This window comes from Elaeis guineensis, chromosome 6 (assembly GCF_000442705.2).
Source record: "Elaeis guineensis isolate ETL-2024a chromosome 6, EG11, whole genome shotgun sequence".
In the NCBI taxonomy this organism is placed as follows: domain Eukaryota; kingdom Viridiplantae; phylum Streptophyta; class Magnoliopsida; order Arecales; family Arecaceae; genus Elaeis; species Elaeis guineensis.
Genome location: NC_025998.2, coordinates 123,617,993 through 123,642,370, shown reverse-complemented (window position 1 = coordinate 123,642,370; position 24,378 = coordinate 123,617,993). Strand labels below are relative to the sequence as shown.

Genomic DNA, 24,378 nt, shown 5'->3' with positions numbered 1-24,378 from the left:
ACCTAACCTTTTCTTCTATAGAACCACTTTGATAGATTCAAGTGTGGGCCTCATCGCTATAGGACTAAAGACAAAAGATTAATATAAAAGTTAGATATGACTATATAATCTATCAAGTAAAGGAACTAATCATACCCCAAAGAAGCATCGAACTAAAGCCGACATCATAAAGTGTCTGCTTGATCACGAGTTCCTTCAACTGGGATGCTTCGACATCGAGTAACTTGTAATAGGCCTCTTCGTCCCTAGGAAGGACTGACTTCTTCTTATTTAGAGAAAGCTGAGGATTAACCTAGGTTTAGTTGAAGGCCCAGGGTTGATCCGAGAATACAAAGAAAAATTGGCTCTTCCAACCATGGACAGAAGTAAGAAGCCTAGTGATGAATTTGTATCCATATCGAGAAAACAAGTACCACGACCCTTTTTCATGCAAATATTTTTTCAAAGTGAACAACACTCTAAAGAGCGAAGTCCTTGGTTGGATGCTGAGCCAATCATGTAAAATGATAAAAATGATGATCACCTGAATAGAGTTTGGAGTGATATGAGTAGGAAAAACTTTGAAAAAATCAAGAACGTTGCTGGTGAAGGGATAAAAAGAAAGATGAAGATCAGCTCGGAGAGTCTTCTCGTATAAGGCGACTTGACCCTTTGGAGCACTAGAAACATGATCTTTTTGGCTCAAAACTTCTAGCCAGAAAGAGGAAGGGATAGAATATGAAGATCGAAGCCTTTCGAGATCGGCTTCAGAGATGATCGATTCCTCATTGTCGGGGCCTCAGAAGTCCCAGAACCCCCATGCAGGACTGTCTGAGCTGCGGGGTTCAGATCTTCGACACCTAGATGAGGAACCAACCTCGATAGCGATTTGAGGAGTGTCCTCGAACCTGGTTCAGAGAGGAGGTGGCTAAGAGTTCTGGCTGCCCCGATAGTTCTCACCCTTGGCCTCACTACCAGAAGGCATTTTAGATGAAAATAAAGAATTAAAGAGAGAAAAAGTGAGAAAAATTGGAAGGAGATAAGGGGATCAATCGAAAGATAGACTCGAAGAAGCAAAAATGGAGGTCGGAGAAAACAACGACATGTCAGTGCCAAAGAAGATGATGGTATGGGTAGCAGCAAAGAATCTTTTCAATGAACAGAACGTGAGAGCAGTGGAAGTAACTGACTGAAAGAATGAAAATCGAAGAAGGACTGGCCTATTATACTATGCACCAATGGTCCAGATCGGAGCCCCAAGCTACCAGATTTCACCCACATGGCATAGATCAAGGCTACCAGATCAAGCGACTTTTCGTTGCCTCATGCTTCTGATTCAGCCATATAGATCGATCCACAAGAAACGTCATCAAGCTAGTCAATGCTTGACACGTGGCAACTCGCTATTAGCAAGTCCGTAATTATCGAATCCTGCCTTTTCAAGCAGAAATGATGTTCTACCTAGAGCCGTTCATCCCTTATAAATGCGATAGGACTTACGAAGTGTTGTATCTCCCCAATAATTAAGATGCGATTCGTGAAGCAACACATCGAATAGGCGCCAAAATTTGTGAAGCGACGCATTGATTCAATTTCAAGAACTGCAAGGCGATGAGACGATTCGCCTGTAATTCATGCAACTTGGATGATTCGTCAGAATGGATAAAAATCGAGGATGTCTATCAAGGACTTCTACTTTCTTCACCCTAGGTAAACACCTCGAGCTCAGAAGTTGAGGGTAAGTATTATGAAAATATACCACCTTGGCCTTTATCCTTTAAATTAGTCTTCGGTTGCATTGTTCGGCCAGTGGCTGAGGTGTCGAGGTAGACCTTGATGGTAAGCATCGTCTGAATGTCTTGCTCCTTCTGCATCGAGACAGACCTCGGTGGTGATCATCATCTGGATGTCTTACTCCTTCTGCGAGAGAGCCCTTGTCTCTGAAAAAGAGGCTCAGCCAACTACTGCTGACTTTATCGTACTTCCGCCAATCTTATGGTCAGACTCAAGCCAACAACTTTCGAAGTTCTAAAGACACTAAGCCGTTATAAAGAGAACATGGGCCAACCCCATGCCCTTTAAATATGAGATGGTTACGATGAAACTTCTGACAGTTACAGCAGAATGTCACACATGATTTAATGCCATTAATTATCTATTATCCACCACGACAATGTAGATCATGATTCTCCATGATGGTTATCGATTGTTGAGGTAACATATTTCTTCTCCCTCTATAAAAGAAAAATACAGAGGATCTTTCGATAAGTTTTTTTGGACTGGAATACCACTTTCTTGCTAAAATTCTCTCTCACTGTTCTCAAAACTTCGATTAACTTAAATATTAAAGGATCCTCCACCGAAAAATCTATAGTGGTTGGACTTTTCTTATAGATCCCAGGAGCATTCCATTGTCCTTGGATCATCACCAACCATCGAGCGTTACCTCGGATCACCGCCAATCTAGCTATTCCTCTTCAGCCCGAAGCCTTACAGCAATAGTAGCCATGCTAACTAGACTAAATAATTTATTATTGACGAAAGTGAGAAAAGCAGCCACTATTTTGTTTTGAAAAATAAACCAACTCACAAGCTGAAGTGGGCAAATAATAATGACTAATTTCCTTTACAACTGAAAATTAACAGTTATTGAAGGCTTCTTCTTCGTGTATTCATGTTTGCTCTGATTTTCCTCATGGATAGGATTTCATCTGGTTTGATTGGGTTTGCAGTTCTTTCTTTTATATACATACATATATACATATACATATATAATATGCATGCATGCATCCATCCATTCCTTTTTAACATCCTTGTTTTTCTATTTGTCGTGTCTATCTCATATTGGAGCCTTCCCCTTGTATCATTTCACCATCAACATAAAGAAGGATGGATGGTCACCATATTTCTGCTTTAAAAAAAGAAATAATAATTTGAAAAGGGTTTGTCATCTAGAGATTTCTGCGCATCATATGACTATCAATGACAACAGTGTACTCTTTTATACATTGCTCGGGAGTTCTGGTGATCCTCCGTGCCCACTGGCCTCCAGCTTTGGGAGCCCTTAATACACATGAACTCGACTCTTTTCTAACAAGACCACAGGTCATCAAAATAGAACCATTGGACAACTTAAACTACGATGAGTAACAGTACATGCGGTACCCGCTTGCTGTTAAATAATCCTAAGGATGCAGAACAAGATGGAGAACAGATGAACTTGTGGAAGAAAAGTTGCAATAGAAAACCTGTAATTTTGAATCGTAAACATGGTATCTTCTAGTTTGCTGTACACAAGAAAATTGGTTATAAACGTAGCTATTTACTATATATCTTTACTGCAATATTACCTACTAATTTCTAATAGCTCTCTTACGATCTCCTCGTAAACCTGATCAACTATCATGTGCTGTGAATCTGTGTTTTTTCTGCTCTCTACTTCACTGCTAATTATTCAAACCCAAGCAAACTGGGTGCAAATTGTAGCAAAGGCGCCATGGCGCTTGGAGCAAACTTCCGAGCAAAAAGGAAACAAACTGATGAAGGCTGGTCGTTGTATAAACAGCTCTTACCCTCAAAAATCTTCTTTAAAAATGCTTCAGTAATATCTCCCTTTCCAAAGGTTGCAGGGTGAGCCCCACCCCTCGACCAGTCCACCCAGGTTAAAGTTCTATTTGCTATAAGATGTGGCGACTCTATTGTGAGCATGGTGGGAAAGTAGTGCTCGTCCACATAGCATGATGGCTTGCAGAATTCTTTAAATTTTGGGTAATATTTGGTGTCTCTGACTATATCGATTGCCAGTTTTCGATTCACTTCAAACCACTGAGCCCCTTTACGCCACTGTGTAATGTCGATCTCAGGTGCCATCCTCAGGTTGTACCGTCCCCTTCCATAGGGACCAGGATCATCAAATGACCCAACAAAACTGTACCTAGACCTCATCAAGTATTGGTAGATAATGCTGAAGTTGTACAGAGGAATGCATGACTCTGAAAGCAGGACAAACCATTCATTGGATAGATCAAGCAATGCATTTGCAAGGAGCCGCCTCTCTGCATCGCACATGTTCATCTTCCCCCACTCAGCCACCTGTTGAATTGGAAGTACCAGTCAAAACAAGGTGCAAAGAGAATAATTTGCATTAGGTGACCGTTTACAAGATATCTAAGCACTGAACAGCATTTGCGCAACAAGGATCACATCTTGAGATGCAACATACGAGATGTTAAAGCACAATAGGGCAATGGCTAAAGCAAATCTGTTAACTTATTTAATCTACTTCTAAATTTGAAAAGTAACATAAATATGAAGCAGCAGAAGTAACAATCAGATATTGTTCTACAGCAGTCCAACATGAAAAGGTTGGCTAATTGTCAGTTAATACAGTTCTAAGACTAAAAAGCTTTTTGTAATGTATATTCTTTACACGGTCAATCTCTAACCATCCAGTAAAGGAAAAGCAGTAATGATGGCATCACATAGACACGGAATGATCACAGCTATTTGTTTGTGCTTCTTTCTTGCGACCAATAAAACTTTTGACTTCCTTGTATAAGATAATGCTTGCCGGTGACATGAAGTTATATGATACATTGCAACCTCTTATGCATACATTAGTAAATAAAGTGCAACCAATGTTAATTATTTTACAAGAAATAATGTATAGAAATACATTATTTTAATTTATAGAATGCCACGAGCACAAGGCCCTATAGTCTTAACTCTTAAGGCGGTAGGGCCAACAAAAATTAGCTTTCGCTCTATGAGCCTCCGCAAACACATCAGTCAGAAGAGCCTCCAACAGCACCACACATGCTAAAAACCTGAGAAAACATGGATACATTTAAACCAATGATCCCTGCCATGCCAAGGGGAGTAACAAACATTTGGGCTAAGAAATGGCTTCTTTGCTTTCGTTTTACGTGAAGGATGAAGCCGTAATATAGCTATTAAGATTTACCTGTTTTGGTTTTCAGACTTATATCAATATGTATATAGACATCTACGCCTACATAAAAGTTGCACTTCATGAGGCTCAACCAACTTTTGTTATCTACATGGAGTTGATTGGACAAGTCAAGGTAGGATATATCAGATTTCATGAACATCTACAACCAACTCTCAACATTACCTCAATCTTTTGGAGTAAGAAGATACTGCAGTAATCTACAGGAAAAGCCAAATATTGCATGACCCATCCTAACTTTAATTTACAAATTCATTTAATTTAGCACAGAATAGCTTATGAAATTTCAATAAAATCTTAAAATTGATATGATCTAAACTTATTGCAAATTATGATATAATTTATTTTTTAATACTTCAATATGTAGATGCTTTAGGGACTTGTCCTAGACAGTGGTAGCATTTCTTATCCCTCTATATCATACGTCATGCGCATAGCTACCACACCATATTTCTGTGCCAATCAATTCATGGATCATTGTCTATAAGCTATCTATGTTGCTAAAAAATCATGTCCATTGGATGAAAATAGCCATCCAACCAATTTCCTCTTGCACAAGTTTATTCATCAATGCTGATTGCTGATGGAGGCAACAAAGTAATGGGACGAGAAGAGAAACAAATTGTAGGGAGCAACTCTACAAGGCATTGCAAACCTATGGTGCCAACGAATAAACACGCTACATTAAAAATTCACTCGCCAAAAAAATACACCATAATAGAAAAGATATTAGCATCAATAAGAATTTATCAGAAATGATAAATTAACCTCGCAAGCCATCCTTACGCAGATCAGGTTGGTTCTCAGCAATATCCAAGGCTTGGCCTCATAAGAGATGGACTAGGGATTAGGGAACCAGCCTGTTAAGATCAGGCTCGGGCCAATTCTTGGGGAAAGGAAAAATTGCATAACTGGTCTCATACTTTTATTTCTTAGTCTGAATTCTGTTTCGACAAGATCATGCTAATTTATATAAGGTATTGAAATATAAGAAAGAACCCAGATATATAGATATCAAAACCCAACAAAATCTAACATCAAGCTTAAAAAGGCCTAATCACCAGAAAAAGTTTGAAGAGCTAAACATCCTATAACTCTGCTCCTCCAGCATCCGAATTCAACAGCAACTGAGAATAAGGGTGCTTTGTGAGGAAATCAGCAGCTCAGCTAGAGTGAGTCTATTAATCACATTTCTGATGTTGCTACCCTTTTTTTTCCTGCAGAATAGTTCGGTATTCTTTTTTTTTTCTTTTTCTTTTTTTTTTTTTTTTGCTTTTGCAGTAGCCACTGCATTGCAGATGAATCTGGTTCTAGTGAATGAAAGTTGAAAAGCCTGTTTAAAATGCTGAATTTTGAACTTTGTTAAATGGACTAAAGTTCATGTTGACAAAACACATCGGCTTGATGCAGCTATCTTATGACAAAGTTACAGTGCATCGGAAACAAAGGAACACCTTTTCCACCCTAGATGATTTTCGAAATGCATTACTAAAACCGCTGGTCTTGTATTGTAATTGACCCTAGAGGATTTACCTAGAAAGAATGCCTTAACAATCTGTCATGAGCTAAGGCAGACAAGACTAATACTATTGAAAATGAGGTAGAACATAGGACATGAATTGAAGAGTTGTATCATACTGTACCAGTGGATATTGGATGTACACCAGAAAGGGACTGGTACTGGTACATGATGCTGACTTTGAACCTTGATTGAGGAGCAAGATCATAAAAGAAGTTTCCTCTCAAGTAGGAAAGGAGATTAGAACTTTATCAGAAGAATTAATTGAAAAGGAAAAAGTCTTGATTTAAGTTGATTGATTAAAGATAGCAAAACCAGTTTTATTTAGAAGAATGTGAACATAGTGTACTTAGATAAGCACATTATGTTCAATAGATGGAAATTGGACATAAATAACCAATTTAAATTTTTTTTGGCAATTACTCTTAATGGTCCTCCTTGCTGCTAGAATTAGAATGTTTTCAGTACTGCAATTATTTCTAGCAAGGATTTAAATCTCCCCATCCCAGTTTGCTCCTGGGATGGTAGGGACGGGTGCAGACAGCATGATCGACATAGACCAAAAAGTCCCTAACATGAAGAATAAAAAAGTAAAAAATTGCATCTTGACCACCTCGGTGCATCCTGGGTGTCAGGATATAACCAAGATGTTCGAGACATCTTGGTTCAAGAGAGAGGTGGTGTCTCGCACCCATTTTGGGCAGTTGATATGAAATGGTACTGTTTCGGTGACTCCCACCTGTACCACTTGGATATGAATCCTCGGTTTTTAGATTAAGTATTCATTTTCTTAAAAATTATAACAAGATCCATGAATCTCTATTAAATGCTCATGCATAAAGCTATCCTTGGTACCATTTTCACCAGTAATTGCTTAGCAAATGAATCTTGTACATAGTTTTTTTTTTGCTTTTTGTACATAAACTTGTATATAGTTGTCACACAAATTTTGCACTCTTATTGAGATCAATAAATTAATTGTCTGATTATAGGAAACCAAAGTTGTAAGCTGCTTCTGTGATCCAGCAAGTTTTTTAAAATTCACATATTCACCAGCAACAACATATGTGGCCTTACAAATACCTCCTTTGTTAATTTTATGTCAACATTGTTAGGTCATGGAAATCTCTAAGACTAAAAATCATCTTAAGAAATCCTAATATTTTGCCTCCCATGCATCACAATCTTTTGCTCAAGCATCATTTTATTCTGTATTATTAGTATAAAAACCGACTACGTTTTAAAGTAGCATCGTAATCTCCATTTGGTTGTTCAGCACAGGTATCATTCTCTGTCACTGTGAGAAGGTGGCATCAATCCATGCATTCAACATTGTTTACTCCTTGAACATCTAATACATATCCACATTACATTAATTCATTGAATAGTTGAATGATACTTAACAAGGCAAGCTTCTAGTCATTCACATTCTAGATGATTCTCTCTTGATTTTTCGTTAGCCACATCAGTAACAAGGCCCTTAAATTAGTCGATAAATTAACTCATGACAGCTCCAGTTCGCAGACAAATCAAGGATCCTATTTTATACCAATTCAAGGCCCCACATTATAGCAAAACATATATACCATTAACCAGCAAAACAGATAAGTGCAATAAAGAAATAAAAGCTAGTGCATTTAGACTGAGTCAATATAAACATTAAAAGCAATTCTAAACTTAAGCTTCTATAAACTAATACTACTACAAGTATTATTTTGTTGTTCGCTACTAGTACAACTGATTTTGTAATTGCGGCAGATAAGGAACTTTGGAGGAGAGTTGTTAAATCGTACAGGAGATGCAGAATGAGATTAAGAGAGAAATGGCACAACACAGCATCAACATATGGGAAACTACTATTAAATAAATTGGGATGGCAGGAATTTAATCAAAGTCAATTTAAACCTAACAGAAACAGCATGATTTCATTATCCTTGCTCATTTTCCAGTTATACATGTAATAAAGAATACCTGTAAAATAATATATAGACAGACACACAATCCATGAAAAGATTTTTCTTTAATCAACAACTAGAATCTAATATAAGTCAATTGAAAGGTCACAAATACACAGGATAACATGCAGAGCACTTAATTGGCATCCAAGTAAGGAAAGAAAATGCTTTTATTGGTCATCAGTTGTAGAGTTATAAGAATCACCAGTCAGTTGATAGAAATCTAAAGGTTACCTTGCTAGGGATCTGCCTGTTATAAAACACAGAAGATGGCGGGAAGTTGGGCTGGTAATCTGGAAGGGAATGAATGTAAATGGAGTAAAGCTCTTCATGGCCTTTAAAGAACTTCTCCCAAAGTGGAAAGAGGGGCAGAGGTCCTTTAGTCAAAAACATGAAGGCAACCTTCGGAACCCTCTTGAATGGATACTTCTTCACCTGAGGAACAAAGGAAGCACGCCAAAAGAGCTCCTCCTCGCTCATCTTGTGCATCAGGCTGCGCGGGGGCTTGATCCAACGTCTAAGATCACTCTGCTCCTCTTCGATGCAGGGCTTGATGACAGGGCGAGCTTGGAACCCAATCGTCTGAAGGTCGAAATACCGAGTCATGTACACGCTAAAAACAAAAAATCCAAAACCCAGAACCACGAACAGCGTGAGAAACTTGAGAATCCTCGCCGGAAAAACCCTCGATTGGGTCCTCTGCGACGAATCCTTGCCATCCTCCGATGGCAAAACCCTAGGTTGCATCTTAACCACGTCAAACAGGGCGGCCAAAAAGATATTTTCAAACTTGTGAAACCTTCAATTCCAAGTGTTCCGGTCAATTAACAACAACTCTTCATTGAACACTCGAAGATATTCGAACAAAACTACTTCAATTCCCTCAGAAAGCATCCAAGATTGTATCTTCAGATAAAAAGCGGTGGAAAGATCCGATCTTTACCTTGTAGTAGTCCGAGTTCCAGCAAAACTGCCCGACTACCCTCAGAACAAATCGAAGATCGCAACTTTGATCGAAAAACAGCGAAAAAGATCCAATCTTTACCTTTTAGGAGCTCGAATTCCGACTGATTCTTATTGGAGAGCTTCCCGGGAAGCAGAGATCTTCCTCGGGAGAAGGAAATCCAAGATATGGCCTTGGTCGGGCGGTTAAGTGCCGTCTCTCCTTCAGGCATTTATCTCCACATGGCCTTCGGAAACCGGCGAATAAATACGCGACGTTCTCAGGCTCATCCAGCAGCCGTGAAGGCTACGAAAGTGTTCGGTCACTCCGGAAGTTGGGTGGGGCCATGAGAGGAGGCCTTGTAGCGAGGGAAACTACCGAAACGCGGGGTGAGATTGGAGGGTCCAACGAGGCCTACAGAAGTCTTGGCGTTGCCGGAAGAAAAAGAAATTAATGAAGAGAGAGAGACGAAGGGGGGATTAGAAATTAATAGAGAGAGAGAGAGAGAGAGAGAGGAGGGGGGGATTGGAAACAGAAGGGGAGATAGAGACGCTTGAGGAGGGGTTTTAAGAAGGGAAAATGGGGAGGTTTACATGAGGGGAAGAGGCGTCTTAAATGAGTTTTAACTTCTAATTAACTACTTACTAATCACAATTATCTCGAAAAGATGGTGATGGGTGGTAGTGGGAGGGAGATGGGATCATGGAAAGATCATGGAGTGTGGACATCTAGTGAGGTATCTGGAAGATGCTGAGAGCTGGTTCCGTAGAAGAATTATAGCCGTCTGATGAAGACTGAGATTTTTGGACGGTTGGTGATGTTAGAGTCTTCCCTTCATTGGTGGACTAGCTCTATTGGGACCAAGGGAGTAAATGGGCTCCCAAAAACAAACCAGCAAAGAAATTGGTGCATGCAAGAGGGATTGGGCACGGAAACTAGCAAAATTTCAGACACTGCACATTGCTTTCTGTTATGCAAACTACAGTCTTGGCAAGTGAGATGCGTTAAGAGATATAGATGGCTATATTCTTCAACTAAAATTTTATTTTTCATACAATTTGTTATAATATATATATATATATATATATATATATATATATATATATATATATATATATATATATAGACACACACACACACATACTTGCTATTTTTCTAGGTACAAAATTGTCCAGGACCCTAGCTATAATAGGTTTGGAAATAGGAAATATGGGCATTGAAAAGTTGAAAAATATTTTCACTTTTACTTGTAGGAATTAATATATACATTTCCAATTTTGGAAGATGTCTTTATCTTGTCATTATTTTAAAATGAAAGTATGATAGAAGATTGTTGGTAGGAAGAAAGTAGTGGGAGCTCAACGGTTTGGGATCTCACAAACAGCATGACACTCAAGAATTTGGGTGTGCGATCATGTAGTTCGTATGCATCTAATGAGTTGGCATTAAAATTAATAAATTTTTCAATTTTTTTATAAAATTTTAGTTGCTTTTTATTGTGGTTCTAATAATATGAAGGGTATCAATAGTTCTACATCTAAGGCTGGTAAAATATGATCCGATCCGTCAATCTGACTCGTATTTGACTCGCCATAAATAGATTTGGGTTTAAGCTAAATGGATTTGGGTCATAAACGGATCAATCAATTTCACCCGTTTAATAAGTGGGTCGGATTTGAATTTTAAATATCTGACCTGTTTAACCCATTTAACCCGTTTAATATTCAAATCGAGTTGAGTCAGATAACCTATTTAGCCTATTTAACTTATTTTTGACCCATTTAACCCAATCTGTTTAACTTGTTTAAGATCCGTTTAACCTGTTTCTGACCCATTTAACCTGATCTGTTTAACCTGTTTAACCCATTTAACCTAATTTGACCTATTTAATAAACGGATTAAATGGATCGGGTCGGGTTACCTGTTTAATAAACAGGTCGGATTCATGTTGGAATTTTTGACCCGTTTAATAAACAGATCGAGTTTGGGTTGACAATTTTCTGATCCGATCCGTTTATGAACTGACCCGTTTATGATCCGATCCTATCCGATTCCCACCCCTACTTACATCGGTTATGAGTCAAGAAAAACTCACACTTATAGAGAAAAATCCGCTATCTCCCCACATGGGGCGTCTTTTGAGTCTTAATCCAGAGAGGCAAAACCGTGAGTAAGGATGTCAATAGATAGAGTAGAATATGGATTTTGCTAAATCCGTATCCTATCCACCGCCTATCCATCATCCGACCCTACCCACCATAGCGAGCAGGAATTTTAAATTCTTACCCTATCCATGCTGGTGGTGGGTAGTACCCTACCCACAACCCACCAAAGCAAATACATAATTCAAACACTATCAAATCAAATATATTTTAAATTTATCAAATTTCATATTTATTTTAAATCAAACAAATTCTAAAACCTATTTCAACCATCAATCTATACAATACAAAAAGATACATACCATAACAAAAGAGACCCCAAGTCTCTAATGAATTTGGTATATATATGTAGGTATATTTGTAAATATGCTATTATGGAAGGGAGATATTTTAATAAATACATATACATAATGGACCGGATAAGATAGAGTTTAAGGATAAATCTACAATCCGATCCATGGGTTTTCAAAATCAAGACCCTAACTTGACCCATCATAGGTTTTTTTTTTTTTAAAAAAATCCGATCCTTCTCGGCGGCTAGGGGTGGGTATCTACTAACATCTCTAATCGTGAGACCTCCTGATCGGAGCAGACAATACTTCACATATTGGGTTAAGCAATACCTTATGTGCTAGATTGAGCAGGGCTCCTCCTGCCTATACACTAATTTATCGTATTGGTTGTGAGTCAAGAGGACTCTGGCTTATATAGAAGGGGACCATCATTTTCACAGACAGCGTAGACTATCCTTCCCACAGATAGCGCAGCTAAAGGGTCGAATAGCACACATAGTATGTTAGTTCATACTCCTCTTTAACCCACTTGGTATCTACCTGTATTATGACCCTTCATTGAACAAAAAAAAAATTGCCAAATGTTCTAGCAAATTTATTGTTGCAAGAAGAAGAGATAAGAATTACCATATACAATAATAATAATAATAAAATCTCTCTGTTTGAGAAGACACAAGTGGTCACAAAAATGTGCTGTTTTCATCCTACATTCATTCATACGCATCTAAGCGACATTCATTCGTACGCATCTAAGCGTGAAACGCAACATTTTAGGTAGTGGATATCCCTTCTAGAAAGAAATTACAGCACGTAGTTTTTTTTTTTTTTGGTAGAGAAGTTCAGCACGTAGTTGACAGTTGGGACGACAACAGATGAGATTAATGATGCTTGTGCTTGAAGAAACAAAGTACACTGCTGCAGTGGATGTCAACCAATCAACCATATCTTCCAAGTTGCATGTGCCATTGAATCTTTTGAAGTCAATAAAACTTTACTTGTCCAGTGATGTGCGATCAATTGAGACACTAACTAATAACATTTTTTCCTCCTAAACTACCCCTCTCTAAAGCATGTTTAAAAATAAGCAAGAATAGTGGAAGTATCATAGTTTCACTATAAGCTAGCCAAATGCCTGTTCTGTCAAAAAAATATCACTTCATCGATCTATTGCATTAGGAGGTTTTATTTTTGTGAGAAATATTTTGGTTTTTTTATCCAGAAACCAAATTTATGCAAACTGATGGAATGGATGCAAGCAATCTTAGTTGACAAACTCATGAGAGAATTTCTCCACCACCCATTTCCAAACCTCGCCATGTATAATATGTTGACAGAATCACAGAAGGAATAAATTAAGAGCTTTCAGCTGATGCAATCATATGGGTAATCTTCTAAGAAAAATGAGAAGGCAGGGGACATTGAACCTATCTAGCTCTTTATTTCTTAGGCAGCACTGAGATATTTGTACAACAAATAGCCAATAGGAGTCAAAATTGGATTACTCTTGTAGTACATTCAAGGATGAATTCCTAGCATTACACATGACACTAGGAAGATCTCATTATTTTTTGTATTGATAGCATGTGAAAGGGCTTGAATCTGGACTCTGGACCCGTGACTTCACAATCTTGGACTGGAGTCACCTAATTTCCTAAAGGATGCTGCCCCATATAAGTGACTGAAATAGACTGGTAGATGCCTAAGTCCAAGTCATGTGAGGATAAATCTCACTTTAATCAGACTGACCAACCTGTCAGAGTGTAAATTGATACTTTTATCGAACATATTAGAACATGACAAATGCAAGGAGTGGCAGAGATGCACAAGGGATTTAAAAGGCATGCAGGAGTCATGAGTTTAGTAAAGAACCCAACATGTGCCACACAAGTGGGCTTCGAGAAGTAGAATCCGAGGAATAGATGGATGAAGAGGTACATAGGAAATTAGGTTCAGCAAATTAAGCTAATTACCATATAAGTCCCTAGTCAATCAACTTATACAATTTTGCTTTCTAAGTTTAAAATATATAGAACATATAATATTGGAAAGGCAATGGGTTGGAAAATGTAAATCTATATCCAGTAAATTTATTTTGCGTAAACCTTTGCCCACCCACCTACTGGTCTCAAGTTTCACCCACCATTCATACTTCCTGTTCCAAGTTTGTTTCCAAAAAAAATGGGGAAAAAAGAACAAGATGTAGGGTTCTTAATTGAAGGCCAGCAAGTAAAGAATTTCAAGGTGATAGACAATAGGATGGTTGAGCTTTTTCTTTTCTTTTTTTTTTTTGACCATTTTTTTGTCAATAATTCAAGAAAAAGGAGAATCTTAAGGCCTGTTTGCAGTAGAGTTGAGCTGGATTTCCCATTGGATTTACAAAATAGGCAATATATTTGAATAGAACCATATCAACCAATATCTTTCTACCCAAATCCTACGAAAGGAAAAAGGATCATTAGAGATCTAATGATCCTTTTTCCTTCTTGCAGACCAATAAGCTCACACATAGAATTTAGGCTACAATTAGGATGGACTTTAAAAGAAAATATGGGCTGAGCAGGGTAACAGGCCCGATTTCTAAAGAAAATTCAATCTAATTCTACTGGATTTTTCTAATAGATCTTTATTAATTTTTATTCTTAGTATGGGGTAGCAAATGTTTTCTTCTAAATGGTTCATTCCAAACCACAACTTGATCTTAATGTTATTGTTTTAGGCAGGTTTTCTTGCTCTTTAAAGTTGCCTTCTTTAAGCGCACGTGTGATACCGAACTGTTGCTTTTTATGGAAACTTTAAAATGAGACTCGCTAATTCTCGTGATTCCAGTTATTCTGCAATCTGCACGACTTTGAATGCAATCCGCTAAATTCCGATATCAGTAATTGCATATTTTACTATGTTCTTTCTAAATCATGATAAAATTTTGACGTGCCCTCGGTGCACGGGAGTTGCCGATATCTGCCACACAAAGTCATAAGCGACACGCCATGCAACAACGACCTGGATATTACGGGCGTCTCCACGGCCGGTCCATCTGCGAGAGTTCTCACCGTATTGATATAATTTAATTTTTTTTATCAATTTAATATAAATTTTATCTTATTTACGATGATGATAAAAAAATTTATAAAATATTATTTTAAATAATATTTTTTGAAAAAAATATTATTTAAAATAATATTTTTTTATTCAAATCAACATCTACATGGAATCTAGTCAAAAAAAAATATTATTGTGAATGACATTTCTAAAAACGTCATTTTGAATAATATTTTTTTTAAAAAAAATATCATTTTGAACGATATTTTTAATTTTTAGAAACGCTATTCAAAATGACGGTGTATATATATATATATATATATATATATATATATATATATATATATATATATATATATATATATATATATATATATATATATATAAAATCTTAACATCTTTTTTTTGATTTTTCTTCTCCGATGACGCCCCCTCTCCAATCCTTCGTCTCCGACGACGTCCCCTCCTCGATCATTATCATGATCTTCAAATGTGTCTCGAAAAAAAATTGAGGAAGAAAATGTCACGTTACAAAAACTATCTAAATTAGTTTAAAAAATAATATCATGCATCGGAACGGATCAGAGAGAGAGGCTTACTGGAACAGATCGGGGAGGGAGTATCGTCGAAGAAGAAGAATCGGGGAAGGGGGGTGTCATCAGAGAAGAAGGATCGAGAAGGAGATATTGAGTTATATATATGAGGAGGCATCATCGGAGAAGAAGGATCGGGAAGGAGGTATCATCAGAGAAGAAGGATCGAGAAAGAGATGTTGAGTTATATATATATATATATATATATATATATATATATATATATATATATATATATATAAAAGGATTGGAGAAGGAGTGTCATCGGAAAAGAAGGATTGAGAAGGGGACGTTGAATTATATATATATATATATATATATATATATATATATATATATATATATATATATATATATATATATATATATATATATATATATCATTTTGAATGGTTTGAATGGTGTTTTTTTAAAAGAAATGCCGTTCATAATAGCATTTTCATTTTTTTTTTTATGGTTAGATTCTACGTAAATGACTGATTTGGATCAAAGAAACATCATTTTAAATGATATTTTTTCAAAAAAAATATAATTTCAAATAATATTTTTTAATTTTTATATTATTTTTATAAAAAAATTAAAATTTATATTAAATTGATAAAAAAAAATTTTAATTACATCAGTACCGTAAAAAATTCTCGCCTGCGAGGCATAGGACCTCCACATGAATGATGAGCGGAGCGTCGGCGGCTGCTACGGCTTATCCTTTGTCTTTTGGTTTGTATCATAAACATGCATTATACGTTGTATGCATGGCTTGTGTTAAATAGATCATTAGCATGCTACTGGGCGATGGTTGTATCTTCAGTGCAAAAGAAGGATTCATTTTTATATGAATGTATTATTAGATCAAATAATTTATATAGATGGGTGCTATGAAGGAGTTTAGAATACTCTGAGATTTGTATATGGTGCGATCCAATGATTAACATATATATAAGAACATCAACCATCTAAAAAAATTTATTAACTAATTCATTTATGAAAGTAATTATCAAAATGGTATCTGTTGTAGGGGTGATCATATATTACAGATGTTTCATGCTTGCAAAATGGTTAGGGATTATGGTCCACATCATTCTAAGTAGGTTTTGTCTTAGGTAATTAATAATTGATAAGTGTCTTGCTTGCACATATATAACTTCCTTCAATGCAATAGGTCATAGTTAATTTAGATCAATTAGCAGAAGGAAATTCAATTTGCCAAAGTGAATAAATATGAAAAGAAAAATAAAGGACATACCAAAAGCATGAACAAAATTAAATAAACGACTGCATCAATCTTTGTTTAATTCAAGTTCTTACAATATTATTGATGCATCTAATATATGTGATTAAGAAAGCCAAGACAAGATAAGGTGGACACCAAAGAGGGAAATTAGATCAAAAAGAGAGACAACTCAACCTTCATTAAATCTAATTTCAAGCATCTTTGATATACTAAAACCAAGATGCATCTACAATAGATTAAATCTCCATTCCAAAAAAGAATCCTGCACTGCCAGAAATGAGGGCTTCACTGAAGGACAATTTAGTCAGAAAAATTCATAAAATTTGTTAAAAAACATATTTCTAATAGCTTCTCATCCGTCAGATAAAATGATGTCAGTAATTTTTTTTGACAGATCGTATCCGTCAGAAAATATTTTGACAGATTTGTGATGGATAATCCATCAAAAATATATTTTTCATATTCTTCAATAAATATTAATTTTTTGTCAAAAAATATAATTATGATAAAAATTTTTGACATATAGTGCATCAGAAATTTTTGTGATAAACTATCTGTCCAAAAATTTTTTACGATATCGCACAGATATTTTACTAGAAAAATTTTTGATAGAATATCTATAAAAAATCTATCATTTTTCTTCTTAACATTCTTTCCATTCACTAACAGATAATTCATCATAAAATTTATAGATGAAAATCTATTAAAAATCTATCAAAATTTTATAAACCTGAAATGAATATTAAATTTGACAAAACAGAATATCTAGATTTACCTGTCAATATTCAACCAATTAGGTATTGAAGATCTAAAGTTTACCATCAAATATATTAAAATATGTCAAGTCTCATACAATAAAATGTTCTTCATATACTTGTAAAAGTGCATTATATATATAAATATTCAATCCAAAATATCAAATATGTAATCAATCGGGAGTTGAAGGATCGTTGCTATAATGAGGAGAGGTGAAAATAGGCCTAAAGCTGATGCCTCTATGCCCCTTGAATGTGCCCAAGTTTAAAACAAGTGAGGAATCTAGATCATTATCCGAGCTATAATTCATACCTCTTATCTTGACGGTCTTTGTTTGCAAGCACTCTTCTACTTGTTTGTTGAGCATATCCTCTAATTTCTCCTGTATCCAATTAGGCTGAAATGAGCTGTCTGGCTGCTTGCAGAAGTAGGATATGGAAGAACTTCAAAATATTGACGTTGCTTTCACCATGGATCTAAAATCATATAATCGATCCTTATTGGGGGCATCATCATACTTGACTGAAATGGTCAATGTATAAGACTTCTACAAATATAATAAATATATAAATTTTTAAGTAGTAAGTAGCATATTTAAATAAAATAAATTCAAGTCTCACAGCAACTTTGTTTGACTTAGTATCGATATATTCTGACTTCCCTTTCAGTGTATGAGTGTAGTTGAATGACTTCATGTGATTCGGTTCTCTCCCATACTTTTGTATCTATACTCAACAACACATGATAGAATAATAAAAAGATTTAAGATCAAGTACTTAAAATAATTAAAATTATGTTTATAACTAATTAACTCACCAACCTTTTCTTATGTGTCATGATGGATATCGAACCATATGAATGTTTCATAATAGATTCCTCCTTCTCCGTCATCTGATTAGCATTCTCTACTTTAAACTTCTCTAGTCATTTTTTCTTGGCCCAACAGTTACCAGTAAGCTTCTCCCATATATCAAGTTTCATCTATTTAGGACCTAATCCTTTGCACTCCATAGATATCTTATAATTGTTGGTATGGTCCCTCCTTAATGGGACCCATTGCTTAAACAAAACAAAAGAAAGAAGGTTGAGCATTGAAGGCATCAAGGTGGCATGCGCGGGAATCATTCGATGATGTGGAAAAACCTGTGATGTGTGGAAAGGGAGTTTGAGACGAACTCTTTCCTTTTGCCTATAAAAAGAAGGGCCCTATGGATGTGAGATGGTGAACGAAGATGTGAAAAAAAAAAAAAAAAAAAAAGAGAGACATCATGAGCCACCAAAAAGAGAGAGGGAGAGAGAAGAAGTGAGGTTTGGAGAGTGATTCATTCAAAAAAAGAAGATTGGAGAACGTCGACTGAAGGAGTTCGTTCAATCTTGGATTATAGTTATTCCATTGAGAAGGGCTCTTCTGGAGGTTTGTTTAATTTTTAAATTTCTTTTTTTTTTTTTATATTAGAAGTGGTGTTTCAGATGTGGTGTCAGAGAAATTTTTTGTACCTATTATTATAGTAAAAGCTCCTTCTTTCTCTGGTCCCTATGTGGACATAGATTTCGGTCGAACTACGAAAAAATTCTGATGTTCTTGTGGTAAATATGATTTCTCTGTGTTTGTCGTTAGCATGATATTTTTGCTTTCATTTTATCTATTATTTTTAGTACTCACAAACCCAACAAGTGATATTAGAGCCGATTCCCCAAATCTAGAATACTAAAAAAATAGTTGAGATGCTAACAGATGGAGGACCAATATTCGATCGGCATCATGATCAAGCTGACGTCAACCAACTATTCGATTTGGAAACCTTGCGTGGAAGACCTCCTTTGCTGCAAAGATCTTCACGATCCAATCGAGGGAGTTATTACTCAGCCCGATAAGATGTTGATAAAGAATGAGAGAAACTGAATCACAAAGCCATTGGGCTCATCCAGTAGTGGATTGATGATAGTATCTTCCATCATATTTCAATGGAGGTTAACGTCCATAGACTCTAGTTAAAATTGAAAAGCCTGTATAAGAGAAAGATAGCATAGAACAAGGTATTTCTAATTCGCAAACTGATGAATATAAAATATATGGAGTAGACTTTTGTGGTGGAGCATCTAAGCAATTTTTAAAATGTAGTGAACCAGCTCACCACAATGAAGATGACATTAGATGAGGAGCTTCAGACCCTACTGTTGTTGAGTTTCTTGCCCGATAATTGAGAGACTCTGGTGGTGTCTCTAAGCAATTCTTCATTTGAGGGGTCGATAGATTTGGCAATGGTGAAAGACTGTATGCTTAATGAGAAAGTCAGAACGAAGGAGTAAAGGATCTCGAGCCATAATGAGGTCCTTGTCACGGAAAGAAAAGGAAGAAACAAGAATAGGGACTTCCAATCTAACTCGAATGATGGCCATGCTAAATCATGGGGGAATGTAAGTCCCAAAGTAGCAAGAATTACAACTGTGGCAAACAGAGTCACTTTAAAAAAAATTGCTGATTATTGAAGTGCATACGGACGAACAATGGAGGTGAATACAGAGGTCCTTTCAAGAAAAACTATCAATAAAATGGCATAAAATTGAAGAAGATGGTACCTAAGATGCCACAGCAGAATGGAGTTGCTGAGAGGATGAACATGATGATCTGTGAGAGGATCAGGAGCATGCTTTCTCATGTCAAACTACCAAAGATATTTTGGAGAGAGGTATTGATGACTATAGTGCACATCATTAATCTTTCTCCTTCCTATACTCTTGAGGGTGATACAACACAAAGAGTATGGTTGGAGAAAAATATTTCTTATGATTATTTGAAAGTTTTGAGACATAAGATATTCGTACATATTTCTAGAGATGAGAGATCCAAATTAGATGCCAAGATAAAGCTAGCAGTGCATATTTCTGGACTATAGTGAGGACAGGGAGTTTGGCTATCGATTATGGGATCTTGTAGAGCAGAAGATCATGCGCAGCTATAATGTTATTTTCTTAGAGGATCAGATGATCGATGACTTCAAGACTTTAACAAGCTAAAATCGACCCCAAGCAGCCCTGTAGACTTATGCTCAGATACTTTTCTGAAGAGTCTTGATGATGGGAGAGTAACTATAGATGACAATACACATGATACACTACAAAAAAACTAACTATTAGCAATGGTTAATTACGTCACTAATAATCAGTTTGCCATCGCTAAAAATCTGACGAAAATATCCTCGTTGCTAATTACCATTATTAGCGATGGCAAAATTGCCATCACTAATAATGACAATTAGCGACGGCATTAGCGACGACAGTGCCATCGCTAATAATTTTTTAATTTTTTAATTAAAATTTTAAAAAAATTATTAGTGATGGCTTGACCGTTGTTAATACCATCGCTAATAATTTTTTATTTTTTAATTAAAATTAAAAAAAACTATTAATGATGGTAATACCATTGCTAATAGTTTTTATTTTTTTAAAAAAATTTATAATTAAATATTTTAAAATTTATTTTATAACTATTTTTTAAAATTTATTATAAATAAAATAATAATTATTTAACATAATTATAAATAAAAAATTAATTATACTATATTAAAAATATAAATTATATAATTTTATAAATCTACTTCATAAGTTTAAAAATTACGTACATATAAAAAAAATAGGTAGCATATGGATGTAGCATCTCCATGAGTGAGCATCTTAAAAAATTAAAATCTAAAAATCAGGTACAAAAAAAATATACTAAAAAAATTATGTTAGGCATGCAATCAAGATAATAAAATGATACTGAGTGACATAAACCGATTAAGGTGATTATAAAAATTCTAACATAGTTTCAACATGTCAAAGAGAAACAAGCAAATGATTACATGTTAGTATTAACAGATATATATATATATATATATATACATAAATTGATGCTCAATACATCATAACTAATTGTTCCATTTTATTCAATATTAATGCCTAAAATTAATGAAATATGAAGTTAACATGAATATCTGAGGAGTAAAGTTTATCCTTTTTGAGGTCATCCGGATCGGCATGGACAACAACAACCCTTCCAATAATAGAATTTGGTCCATTGAGAGGAATCTGCAAAAGAGAATAAACATAAAAGAGTTTAAAAGGTAGAAAGAATAATATCTCATTAAAAATATATTAAACATAAGGAAAAAGTAAATAACTTGCTTGTCAACAATGCTAAAATTAATAGACCCTGAAACATCAAACCAAAACCACATAAATATCTAGTATTCCAGTAACCAGCTATGCATAATGCTTCAGTAAACCTACTCAAGCATAAGTAAAACACTACTTCTAATACCAAGTTGTCATTTTTAAATGTTATGGAAACAACAATGCAGCATCATAAAGTAACCACGACAAATAGATCTTACCATCTTCAACAGCAATCACATTTTCAAGATCACCAGCATGGCGATTCTCATCTTTAGGTGTCTTCTTTCTTGGTAGGATTAAAATGTGGTCCTGCATTTGAAAAGAATATTAGAATAACCCACAAATCAAACACTTCAATCACAGATAATATTGAATCTCAAAACAAAAGCTCACTACCAGGAGACATGCAACAATTGGTGGTGTCACCACGAGCGTGAACATGAAATCCATGAAGCCCTTGAGCCCAAAGATATTTACAATTACCTTAGTAGGATTATAACCGAGACTCAAGAAAACAGGAGACGATCGGGGGCTCGAGGAGGTGGGAGGCTACTGGAGGTGGCCGGGGTCTCGCAGCTGGGGGCTTGGGGAGGCAAGAGGGGGTTGGGGGCTCGGAGAGACAAGAGGCGACCGAGGGCTCAAGGAGGCAGTCGAGTGCTTGAGGAGGTGGGAGGTTGCTAGGGGATCACAGCTGGGGGCTCGGAGAGGTGGGAGGCGGCTGGGGGCTCGGAGAGGCAGTCGGGGGCTCGCACCTAAGGGCTCGGGGAGGCGGGAGGTGGCTGGAGGCTCAAGAAGGTGGGAGGCGATCGGGAGGTCGATCCGGCAAGAAGAGGCAGTGGGGGCTCGATCTGGCAAGGGAAGCGATGAGAGGAGGTGGTGGGGGGTCCGATCCGACAAGGGGAGGTGGCAGGGGGCCGATCCGATAAGGAGAGTGATGAGGGGAGAAGGGGGAGGCAGTCGACGGCTTGATCCGACAGGGGGAGGCGGTGGGGGAGAAGGAGGAGGCGATCGACGGCAAGGGGAGAGCTTGGAAAAGATAATACGTGCGCGAAAAAATGGGGTGGGGGAAAACCAGGGTGCATGGGGAAGGGGGTGGGGAAAAATGAGGGCGCATGGGAAAGATAATAGGTGGGAAGAGGAAAAGTTAGTAGCAACGACTAAAAGCCGTCGCTAATAATAAAAAAATCTATCGCTAATAATCATAGGTCAAATTAATAAAAAATTCATCGCTATTTTTTTTTGAATATGATATAATTTTAAAATTTAAAGTTCATTTTTACTGTTAATTATCTAAATAATTATCGTTAGAGTATCATCACAAAAGATCATCTCGATTCGATAGTCTTAGCTATGTCGATCAATAAAATTTAATTTTGACGGTCACAAACGACCGTATAATGATCTGATAGATAGATACCATCCATGGATTCAAAAATTTACAACGATGATCTTGATAATATTTATAGTATACTATCAAAATTTTATCTCAATCGAACATCATTATCATGATCAATTTAGCATAAGATGATTTCAATCGTTAAATGATAATGAGTGATCAAAAGGCTAAACGGAATCCGATTAAGATAATTTTTTAAGTAAATGATCTTTGCTACGACTTTAATCATTTGTACGGTGGTGATCTTAAAATCTATACTGCATGTAAAATCCAAACTGCACCTACCAGAGTACTCCTTAATGCTCCATCGATCACAGAGGGCCTCCTATATGTCCATCTGTATCCAGTGATCTGTGCAAGACTTTCAGTCCGATGGTGATCCAAAATTGAAGTGCTCTATGACAGACTACCTAAGGCTGTACAGCCCATCCCAGAGCCTACGCGTGGCCATCTCCTCAAAGGTCCGACGGCCAGCCTTCTCATCTTGAGGAGTTTAAAATCAATAGTACTCCTGTAAGTAAAAATAAATATATATTAATAAATAAAATATAAACCTATCATGAATTTAAAAATTAAATATTTTTGACTTACTAGAAATATCTCTTAGGCTGCATCACAAGCCTCCGACGGTCAACTGAAGAACTCGTTTACCTACCTTATCATCAATCGTCGGATGATGTCGATAATCACACGAGACATCCCAAGCTCTCTAAATGTGCTACAAAATTGATTTTGAACAATAAATGTTAGACTATAAAATGACTAAATTTTAAACATATTCAGTGAAGATAAAGTACTTACGAGCGACTCTGAATGTAGACGAGCTCTCTATCCTCTGATCGAGTCAGAGGTACCGTGAGCCGGATAGATCCTCTGCCATGCTACTGACTCTGAGAGTCGGGTGCTGCTCCACGTGATTGTGGGGTCACTGATGATCCCACGTCGTCCGAACTGGAGGTATCAAAACATCATAAAGAATATTATATTAGATAATAAATAATGAAACAATATAAAAGAGAATATCTAAAGTATTAAAATTTATCGTATAGTATGTGTGGTGTAGAATCATGCAAGCTGGCTGCATAAGAGCTCTTTCTTCGATTGTGATGGCTCTGACCTCTAGAAGATATGATCTATAATCTTTAAAAATAAAAATAAATAGATTTATGAATTAATTATATAAATAATACAAAGCACATCGAGCCAGCTCGGATCCAATTCCTGCCCTAATCATAGTTAAATAAAATACTTAATTAATTAAATTAATATCTAATTAATTAATTAATTAATTATCTAATTAAAATTAATTAATATATTATAATAAAAAAAATTTTAGCGATGACTCTGCCACCATTGCTGTCGCCGCCGCCGCCATCACTAATACT

At 36.2% G+C, this 24,378-nt stretch overlaps 1 protein-coding gene and 1 pseudogene across 1 annotated transcript; both read right to left on the bottom strand.

The window, feature by feature from the left end:
* Positions 1 to 3,199: 3,199 nt before the first annotated feature.
* LOC105060052 (glycosyltransferase BC10) lies at positions 3,200 to 9,587 on the bottom strand. Its single transcript, XM_010943638.4, has 2 exons — positions 8,657 to 9,587; positions 3,200 to 4,071 (listed from the first exon to the last, which is right to left on the bottom strand). Exons 1-2 carry the CDS (start codon positions 9,167 to 9,169, stop codon positions 3,430 to 3,432), a joined length of 1,155 nt encoding a protein of 384 aa, XP_010941940.1. The 5' UTR covers positions 9,170 to 9,587; the 3' UTR covers positions 3,200 to 3,429.
* Positions 9,588 to 21,387: 11,800 nt separating this feature from the next.
* Positions 21,388 to 24,368, bottom strand: LOC105060132 (superoxide dismutase [Cu-Zn]-like; annotated as a pseudogene).
* Positions 24,369 to 24,378: the final 10 nt, after the last annotated feature.